The sequence below is a fragment of the Uloborus diversus genome, chromosome 1 (genome assembly GCF_026930045.1).
Source record: "Uloborus diversus isolate 005 chromosome 1, Udiv.v.3.1, whole genome shotgun sequence".
NCBI lineage: Eukaryota > Metazoa > Arthropoda > Arachnida > Araneae > Uloboridae > Uloborus > Uloborus diversus.
Genome location: NC_072731.1, coordinates 260908347 through 260919665, shown reverse-complemented (window position 1 = coordinate 260919665; position 11319 = coordinate 260908347). Strand labels below are relative to the sequence as shown.

General features: G+C 34.2%; 1 protein-coding gene across 1 annotated transcript; it reads left to right on the top strand.

Annotated features, from left to right (window-relative positions):
- The first annotated feature begins 1673 nt into the window (after positions 1-1673).
- Positions 1674-4176, top strand: LOC129234250 (RNA-binding protein spenito-like). Its single transcript, XM_054868230.1, has one exon. The coding sequence runs from the start codon at positions 1674-1676 to the stop codon at positions 4158-4160; it is 2487 nt and encodes an 828-aa protein (XP_054724205.1). The 3' UTR covers positions 4161-4176.
- Positions 4177-11319: the final 7143 nt, after the last annotated feature.

Here is an 11319-nt window from a genome sequence, read left to right as displayed (position 1 = left end):
ACCTGATGTTTTGGGGGCAAAAGTCACTTTTGTAAGAGGGACTGTTCCTACGTCTAATCGCACCCGCGATCTGTAAATTGTGTAGTCTATTTATCTCCAGTTGTAATATGTAGATTAATGATTGCTTTCATTTAAGTAATTGAGTTAAAATTGTGATAGATATTAAGAATTAAAGCGTTTGAAATTTCTAACGACTGCCAGATAAAACCCCAAAATTTTGAGCACACTGCACAAACATTTTCTTCATTTTGAAAAATATTCAACTATGTATTTCTCCTGTAGAAATTTTCTGTTTAACAGTTGAATCCATTAAGTTAAAAATTGATTATTAGGGATCATTAGAGTCTCTGTCTTTTACAAAAGTTGTCGACTTGTCTATAACGAAACCTGATGTTTTGGGGGCAAAAGTCACTTTTGTAAGAGGGACTGTCCCTACGTCTAATCGCACCCGCGATCTGTAAATTGTGTAGTCTATTTATCTCCAGTTGTAATATGTAGATTAATGATTGCTTTCATTTAAGTAATTGAGTTAAAATTGTGATTGATATTAAGAATTAAAGCGTTTGAAATTTCTAACGACTGCCAGATAAAACCCCAAAATTTTGAGCACACTGCACAAACATTTCTTCATTTTGAAAAATATTCAACTATGTATTTCTCCTGTAGAAATTTTCTGTTTAACAGTTGAATCCATTAAGTTAAAAATTGATTATTAGGGATCATTAGAGTCTCTGTCTTTTACAAAAGTTGTCGACTTGTCTATAACGAAACCTGATGTTTTGGGGGCAAAAGTCACTTTTGTAAGAGGGACTGTCCCTACGTCTAATCGCACCTGCGATCTGTAAATTGTGCAGTCTATTTATCTCCAGTTGTAATATGTAGATTCATGATTGCTTTCATTTAAGTAATTGAGTTAAAATTGTGATAGATATTAAGAATTAAAGCGTTTGAAATTTCTAACGACTGCCAGATAAAACCCCAAAATTTTGAGCACACTGCACAAACATTTTCTTCATTTTGAAAAATATTCAACTATGTATTTCTCCTGTAGAAATTTTCGTATATTTGTGCAATGCAGAACTTGGTTTATCACGACCAAACTTTTCAATTTTTTTAGAGATTTAAAAAACTTTTAAAGGATTTTGACAAATGAATCGGCAACACCTAATAGTGCCATCTGTGTTTGGCATTATTACTACGTCCTGTACTCTTGCTTGTAAAGTACGATCTGATATATTTTAGTGTTGGTGCGTGATTTAAAATAAAATCGAGAGTTAATCTTTTCAAGTTTTTGCTCATAATCGTTTGTCCTCTTGTATATTTTTGAATTGTTTTGTTTGAAAAATAAGTTTCATTCTTGTGTTTATGGCGGTTACTAGCTTGAATAGCTTCACACCTTGTTGTGTACATTCGTCTGTTGTTTACCTGAAATCTGCATTCTAAATTAGTGTAGTGAATCATAGAGTATTTTTAATTACCTTGTGTTTTATTGTGTGTGTTTTGTGTATTTTAATCATTGATTTATGTTGTTCCCAAAACAACACCATGTTTGGATAGTTACATTGTTTTCATACTCAAATATCATTACAAACGATTTGCAGTGTTGTTATGATCTGTGATTTTTGTGTATAAATATATGTGTACATATTCAACGTGACGAGTATTTTAGTAAAATGAAAAGACAACAAGACAGAGATTCCCCTGTTAAAATAAAACGTTCTCACTCGTCTGTGTCGCGTTATGACGATAGCCCTAGAGATCGATCGTCTCCCGATCGCAGAGATAGACGTGTTGCCAATAAATCGCCTAATGATCAAAGAAGGGGAAGGACGAGGGATTCATCTGCGGAACGTGGTGTGACCATTAACCGATCTGGGAATGCTATGGGTCGGGATTCGTACGACGATTACTCCCGGAACATCAAATCGGAACGTGGGCCACCTCCGATGTCCAAAGTTCTGTGTGTTTCAAACTTAAACCACAAAGTGGGTGACGCACCTGTTCGTGATGCGTTGCTTCGTGAATTCAACAGATTCGGTGATGTAAATGTAAAAATATTTCACAGTGGAAACGAGCGTGTCGCGTATGTGTATTTCAGAACCTTCGAAGATGCTCGTGATGCCCGCCACGCTAAAGCAAGGCTTGTGTTGTTCGATAAACCCGTGCAAATGGAGCCCATGTTTGACAGGGGATTGTCCAATAGGAGGAACAGGAGCATCAGCCCTGATTACGGTGGAATACGTGGCGTTTCACCGGCTCATTCTTCGGCTAGTAATAACAGCATGGGGCGTCATGCCCTGGGTTCTGCTAGACAAAATGCCGTAGACAGGAATCCGGGCTATTCTCATCCTCGCGATGGGATGAGGCGAGACATGCACAATGATTTCCATCATCATAACATTCATCGCCGAGACGATTCTAAGAAAGAAAAATTCCCCAATTACTTACATCACGTGCCTCCCGAAGAAGATGACAAAGCCACGAGAACGTTATTTGTCGGAAACTTGGAAGTTACCATATCCGAGGCCGAACTCAGGAGGATATTTGAAAGATACGGTGTCGTTGAAGACATTGACGTCAAAAGGCCCGCTCCGGGCCTGGGCAATGCTTATGCTTTCATTAAGTTTTTGAACCTGGATATGGCTCACAGGGGAAAAGTCGAAATGTCGGGTCAATACATCGGGAAATTTCAGTGTAAAATTGGTTATGGAAAAGCTACTCCAACTACTCGCATTTGGGTTGGTGGTTTAGGCCCGTGGACATCATTGTCACATTTGGAGAGAGAGTTCGATCGCTTCGGTGCCATCCGTAAAATCGATTTTGTTAAAGGTGAAAATCACGCTTACATTCAATATGACAGCATTGATGCTGCCCAGGCGGCCTGCCAAGAAATGAGAGGATTTCCTCTTGGTGGTCAAGACAAAAGATTGCGTGTGGATTTCGCTGACCCCGGGCCGTACAACAGCAATTATCGATCTCCATCTCGGACCGGTTTTCCTGAGGAGGAGGGATACGTCCTCCCCTCTGCCGGCAAAAGACAAAATTTCAGAACCGAGGTGCCGCCTGCCACTGACGATTATTACGGAACCCTCGATAATAGTTGGTCCAGAAATAGTTTGTACGATAATCAATCTTACGATCCGCTGTACGATAGGTCACCAAAGTTTCAAGGACGAGAGCCTTGGGGTGTGTCGGAACACGAGGAGCGTCATGATTATCGCGGATGGAACAACCGTAATCATCAAGGATGGTGGGATGACCATCCTAGAGGAGCTAGAAATGAAAACCAGGACAGAAGGAAGCGTGGTAGATCGCCTGAAATGGATGATCCAACACGTGTTGGTCATGATATGTATTATAAAAGACCCCGCTCCCGTAGTCCGGAGAGAAACGAATTCGAACGCTCCTCTCTAAACAAAGAAACACTCTCGCCTCGCCGTAATCGAAGTAACGGCGGCATCAATCGTCGCATGTCTCGGGAAAGTCACCTGAACGCGGAAGGCAGGAGTGACTTTCGCAAAGATTACGATTACGATTCGGGAAAAGGTGACCGAAACCGCAGACAAGAGTTTGACAAGAAAAGAATCCACGATAATCTTAAAGATGGTGTCATTGTTGCTGAAAGTGTTGATAATTTGCAAGATTTAGCTAAGTGTTGTCCTGTTGCCTGGCAGGGGGGACTGGTCCTGAAGAACAGTGCTTTTCCTACGAGGATGCATGTGTGTAGTGGCGATCCTTCGTTAGTCGATTACATGATGAAGGATTTGGAAGTTCCAATGTTGAGGATTACACAACGATTACGATTAGATCCACCAAAACTCGACGATGTGTCGCGCAGGATATCTTGTGCAGGGTCTCACGGTTACTGTCTGCTTTTGACATTTCCGGGCCCTATCCAACCTGGTGAAGATCAGTCTGCTGCGGTTCAAACCCGCCCCCTCAGAAACCTTGTGTCATACCTTAAGCAAAAAGAGGCAGCTGGTGTGATATCGTTGCCCTGTAACAGCAAAAAAGACGGGAAGGACGCCAATGGCGTCATGTATGCATTTCCACCTTGTTCATTCGCATTGGATTTGTTGCGTCGTATCGCCCCCAATATTTCATCCGACTCCTCCAAGGAGGATCACCTCGTAGTGGTGGTAGTTAAAGGATCATCATAAAAATTAAAAAAAAAATACTCGCAGTGTTTTAGCCATGCATAATAAGTGAGTGGTGTTTGTTTCAAATCAAGTGTTATGTGATCTGCATAATAAATAATTATGAAGTGCTTAGTTTTACATTTGCAAACATTCAGTGCCACAGATGTGAAGGATCGATGATTTTTTGATAAATTTAAGTGCTTGTGATTTGTCGTTGAATCAACCTGTGCATAATTCACCGAGGAATTTGCTTATATCATTTCTTTCCATAGCTGCATCAGCTACAGTGACTTGTTGCCACTGCCTCTTTTGCTTTCGATGCATTTTCATATTCGAGCAAGGTTCTTCGTAATTTATCATGTTCAACCGATTGAGTCGTTCGATATGAAACGGGCTTTAAAAATAACCCTTACTTAAAGAATGTTCTTTATTGCAATAAGTATTTTTTCAAAACATATTTGATTGAATGAAAATAATTCTATTTTTAATGGACAGGAGAAGAAGAAACGGCTTTTATTATTATGTCTTTCATTCTTGTATGGTGAAAATATATGATGTTACATAGCTATGAACTGTTTTTTGTCACATAATTATAAATACGATTAAAGTAAATGTTTGCTAATTCATCACACAAAAGTCAGGTTTAGGTAATAAAAATGAAAGCAAATGGCAAAAAAGAAGCCTAGAAAGTTTAGTTCCATTTTTTATGCCATCAGTGCATTTTTCTTAATTTATGCCCATTTTTCCACTCATCCTGTGTATATTTTTAAATATCTTTCATTATTTTGTCTTAAAATATAAGTGTATGTCCTAAATTTCTTAAAACAAATGAAACTACTTCATTCTGCATTAAAACAAGAAAATATCTCCTGAAACAGTTTTTCAAGGGGAGGAACATCCCCTGTACCCCTTCTGAAAATGGCCAACTGTTACACTCTCCCTTATTCTGTTAGCATTATACACACGTTGTTATTATGCTATATAACAGTGGAACCTCACTATTCGTACGTCATCCAACCAGGAGACGGTTTGAATGGCAAATTGTTTTTTCATCTAAGATATAATGAAAATTGGAATGATCCATTCCAGACCACAGATTATTTATTCCTATGTAAACAATAAAAAAACGGTACTGTTCATGACATACTTAAATAAAAATCAAACAGCCCTTTGCTTGTACTGCAAAATAAGCTGACGGCATGAGTGGAGAGGGAGGTTGATGTTGCTGTTTGGACGTTGAGTCTCCTTCCATTAAAACATTAAATAACATTCCTTCGAGTGTTTTCTGTTTTTCAGGCATTATTTCTTGAATTTGTCTCTTTTACAATAGGAGAATCTTTGGTTCTGTTTCTAAGAACCTATTCCAAGTTGTTTGCCTTTGACGAATAACGTTGTTTAACAAGTTGATGCCCCTGTTGACCAGACCACAGCAGTGTTATGATGCCATTTTCTCACCACCCTGTCAGACCTAGATAAAATTTAACACTGTCTGAACTCGAATAAGTGCTTAAAAATTTTCTACCAAAAAACCTGGTACTATTCTTGCCTCTTATCGCGGCCACCAGAAAAAATGAGTAGAGTACTACTATGCAAGCAAAATGTTTTTTTAACTATATTTACTCCTTTTACAATATTATTAATTGGGGTACCTCAAAATTTGAGATCAACATTTGTTGCTCATCAACAAAAAAAAAAGAAAGAAAACTAATATTACAGAAATTTGTTTTAAAAACATCAAAATTTTCTGCGAACTGTGTTTGCGTGTTTGTCTCGTTACTCCTTCTTATGCAGTTCATAGAGTTCAATTTTCAGCTCATTTCTGGTTTTTGACCAACTTCTTTAAGTGATGTTGTCCAAATAGCAAAGAAACGTACAAATGTGAATACTATAATGTGACTAGATTTTTCAAGCTAAAAATCAGGACACATGACGGGGAGGGGGGGGGGGGGGGTAGAGTAGGTTTTTTTTACTCACAGGCTTAATTTTTTTCGTAACAGAAAAATGCCAAGAAATACTCAAATGGTACCAATAAAGAACTCAAGTTGAAAATAATTGAATACATATAACATATATAAAATAATTTAATACATAATATAAAGAATAATATTTTACATGAGGTTCTTACGTTTACTGACAGCAAAAAATCCAAAAAGTGTTTAAGAAATCTAAATTGTATGTTATATTTCTTGTGTGAGGGAATTTAAACAAAAAAAGCGGGACTTTTTCGACAAGGCGGGACAGTAAGACAAAAAGCGGGACGTCTGGTCACATTATACTAGTTTAATTTTACTTGAACTAGTGGGATGAATGATCATTAGTATGAATAGAGGGGCGGACGAATAGCAGGGCTCCACTGTATATATGGAAATGTAGTCTTGACATTTTCGTGTTCTTATATGGCTGTATTTTGCAATAACATATTTATGATTCATGCTTATGTTATTTGTGCCTGAGAAGTAGCATCACATATTAAATTATTGTTATCAATATAATTGAAATACATTTTGTTTTTTGATGTTACTTCACCTGTAAAAATGAAAACAATTCATTTTTTGAAATAGATTCTAATGCAAAAAGTATTGCATTTAAACATTTGGGTTATTAGTTATGTTTTGTTTTCATAGTTATTGGATTTTCCCCCTCAAATGGAAGATCAAATGGCAAAATGCTTTCTTAAAAATAGCATTGAGGAATGTTTGTCATTTATTGCTATTTTCATCATTTATTTAAAGCTCAGGTGTGGAATTTTAGTTGTAACGTGTCATTTTTTAAAAAGAAATTTATTAATCATTAATAAGTCTATGTGAACTTAATAACTTCATGGATTTTTTTCCCTAAAAATGACATTTTTTTAATCTCTCAATTTTCTAAAAATTTATTTTTGTTCGTCGAATTCTCCCTGACAAAGATCTTTTAAACATCTCTACAGCAAACGTCTTTCATGTATTACAAATTCAATGTACCCCTGAAAAATTTTATCAAGCTTATTTTCATGTTCGATATTTTAACTGGAAACCTAGCCTTGAGGAAAATTTAAAAAAGCAAGTGTAACTTTTTAATTATTCAATTTGATGTTTTTTTTTTCTTTCTTTTCAATTTCAAAGTATCAAACATTCTAAATGTTCAAAATGAAAGTAGAACGCCACTTCTTCTTTTGCTACCATCTTCCTTGTCGTTCTTTAAAAAAATGTATGGAATTGATCACTCCAATTATCCTTTACTGCTTTTGGAAATTTTACTCTTTCAAAATGAATCTCACTCTGATAAATGTCATGGGGTATTTTTTTGCCTTGAAAAAATTTCTAACTATATTTTTGCTTGATGGAAAAATTGCTACATTAAATCGTCTTGTTTTGTTGAAATTAATTGATCCGTCAAACTCATGAATAATGATAACTTTGGCAAATAGAACAAATTTCTATTTTAATAATGCCTTGTCAAGAAGACTGCTTTTATGAAATTTTGCTTAATAAGACATGTTTTGGAAGTTAGTCTGTGTTATTATCTCCTCTCGTGGCAGATCTTTCTTACTGCCTCAATGTATTTCATCTCCAGCGGAAAGCTAAACTCAAAATTCATCCATGATATCTTTAAAGAAATAAATACACAGTAGCTAAAATATATTTTTTTGATTCGAAATAAAAATTTAAATTTGAAATTAGCACTGAGGGTAATTAAGTTTGGTTTTTAAACTCCCAATAAGGCATTCATTGTTTGGGGGAACATAATGCGCAATAAGACTACTGACTTGCTGATTTTAACAGTAGTTTTAACATGTTCGCTAAGATTTATAATAAGATTAGGTTTGAATGCACCGTTCTTCAGTAGCGTACAAAGACTTTGGTGCATCCCCCCCCCCTGCAAGATTCATAAATGCCCATAAGAATTTTTTTTTAAATTTTAACCTAGTGTTATTTTTTCAGAGCATGTGCCCTCATACCTCTCCCCCCCCCCACACCCACAACGCTATAATGAGGGGTTGATATGTATGCCTTGCTTGCTTCCTTTCTCAGATCATACATCTTTTCCTTTTCTTATTTGAGCAAAAAAAGAAACATGCCCTGCTTCATTTTCATAATCGATTCTACTTTGTTGTTAAATGTATTCATGCAAAGTCTCCCTGCTTTTTATTTTTCAGTGTTGGCAGCTGTTGGTATGGTATCAAATAGTTTAATTTATGATTTAATTTTTAAAAAAATTAAGTATGGTAGAACCTTGTTTAACTGGGACCAAAAGTAATGTAGATGATCAAAAATCTGGGCAGTGAGGGTGATAAGCAAAGCAATTTTTTTAATAACTGACTTTTTGTTCATGATGACAAAAACATAGTTTGCTTCAAAATGACATAGAATTGTTTTAAAAAAATCTTTACATAATTTCTCAACAAAAAAGTGGCCCCCTGTCTATTCGTTCAAAAACATGTGTCGTTAGAATAAATAAAGGTCAATCCAAGGCTTTATCAATATAGTTCAGCAGCAGTGGTGTTTTTCATTTGTTACATAACAATAATTTACTGTACAATCTAAGCAGGAGCTGTACATTTAATCAATATAAAAAGCGAATGTTCAGTGTACTTATAGCTATGTTCTTGCTATCATAATATGCAATTACAGTCGGACCTCCATATATTGAAGTAGCAAACTGCTGGAAAAAAAATTTTATACATAGAAACAATTTTATTTTATCATTAAAAATCTCCTAAAACATTATAAAGCTAATTTTCGTGTGAAACCCAATTTCTAATTTATGGGACCTTCGGATTAAATTAAAGTTGATAATTAAAAAATTAAATGTAAAACACTTACTGAGCACTGCATAGTTGCTAAAAAAAACAAACTGTAACGCCGTTTTATGTTTTTGAGTGAAAGTTTCTGTACTTTTAATATGGCTTTCCGATTGCTCATGATAACTGGCACTCTGCTTGCGGAAATACTAAATTACCAGAAGTGACATTTTTACACCTTCATACATTTTCATTCTTCGGCAATTCAACTTGATCCGCAACATTATAGAATTTTCGTTTTGACAATGTAATCAAAAGAAAAGTAAAAAATCAATCTACTTAACTTAAATGGTTTTTACTGAATCTAAAAAGACTGGGAATGATAATGAACAGACAATAGGGCTAACTGATTTTACTGTATTGCTAGTCAGAACTAAGATTTGAAATAAACTTGTGGGAATTTAAGAACTCCAGAAGAAAAAAAAAAAGACTATCTACACACCCCTCAACCCCAGATTCCTTCTGAGGTTTGTAGCAACCTTTAGTGAACATAATTTCTCCCCTAACCTTCATTTTTCATGAGACAAAAGTGGGAAAAAAATCTACGAATGTCCTGAAACATTTTTCGATGTATAGAAACAATTTTTCTATGTAATGGACATGGAAATTTGCAGGGATTTCGATATATAGAAAATTTTGATTTGTGGAAGTTCGATATATGGATGTTCGACTGTATCTATGTAAACATTTTTTTTTCAAAAGCTACAAATTTGATCCGGATAAACAAGGATCTACTGTATTCAGAAAACATTATTTAAAAAAAAAAAAAAAAAAATGACCAGTTCAAAAAATAGCTTCTGCGTCGTGTGAAATTTTATTTTTGCTTTGAAATTTAAGTTCTTCTAATTGACTAAGGAAGCAATATGTAATATTTCTTTAACAATTTGTCTCTTTTATTTACAATTGATGGTGTGGGTTGATATGCTTCATAATATATACCAGATATATCTGTTAAAAACAAGATGAAAAAAAAAGATCCCTGTAAAACATAACGATGAGAAAAACAAACATTTTGATTGTCTAAACCAGGTCCCCAATCTGTGCTAGTACTTTTCTTTTGAGCCACACATATTGTTATTACATTATAGATAGAAAAGACTCTTGCATGTTAAAAAATAGTAAAAATTTGATAGGTCTTATAAATGGTGATTAAAACATCATAAAGCTATTTATAGAACATTTCATGAATAAATTGCTCTGTTATGTACTGTCGAGAGTAGAATGTTTGCTGATTTTCTTAATTTGTGCCTGTATACAAAAAAAAAAAAAAAAAAATACAGTGAAGCATAGTTTATACGTTTTAGAAAGAACTGTGAAAAAACATATAAATGGTGCTTCACTGCATTATAATAATAAATAAATAAATAAAATTCTGGACCAAACTGATTTTAATATCCAAAAATGCTCTGTAAATGGCAGTTAATTTCATTATTTGTTAATGAGAGTCACAAAAAAAAAAAAAAAAAAAATCATGCTCATGCATTTTAGTTTTGATTCAGTTTAGGAGTGGCTCCTTTTCATTATTGCACTGTATGAATTTTCAATAGTGGTTTCAATTTAATAAGTAAGAAAATGTAAAAAGTAATAATATGAATCACTATTTTGTAACTGTTCAGTTATTTTCCAAAACATTGGTAATGCCCAAAAATGGCTTGTTTTGTTTCTATTATTCAGTATTTTTCAGTTGAAGCCAACAGTGCCACTATAAAATTTATCTAGCCGATACAAAAATGAACTTTTGATTTTCATCCCTGTGCTACTTTTCAAACAAATGTTTTCAAAATATGTATTAAAGAATATAGAAGTGTCAGTAATATAACAGATTTTTTTTTTTTTCAAAGTTCAAAATAGTTAGTCAAAAAAAATGGATTTTTTTCCCTAACACTTACAATATATTTTGCTACTTTGGGGAGAGCATTTTGCTGGATCATATTTGTTTTGTATGTTTTAAGAATTCAGATTAGAAAATTTGCTGCTGGTGTAATTTTGTCAACATCTTATAATTTTGAACTAAAAACCATTGTCAATGGTTTTCAATCTTCTATCTGGAATGGAACAATATACCATGAAAAACCATCAAGATTCCAAACCTTAACTTACCGACCATGTACCGAATGCTGCAATGTTAAATTTTTGTTGATGATTGATTTTTTACTAAACTTTAACTAGTGTTAATTTTAAGAAATGACAATTTTTCCTTTGTGAATATTATCTATTAAGATGCTTGCTACTTTTAAATACCGATTTATTGTATTGTTCTCTTTTAAGATAAATATATTTCATATGAATTTTTTATGCATGGATGTTTACGCTTTTATTTTAGCAATAATATTCTGGATTTATATCCTTTTTTTTTTTTTTGAAAAACTTTTCTACTCTTATGTATTTTTTTCTAAA

Coding starts and splice junctions, on each gene's coding strand:
- LOC129234250 (XM_054868230.1), top strand. CDS start 1,674: ATGAAAAGACAACAAGACAGAGATTCCCCTGTTAAAATAAAACGTTCT.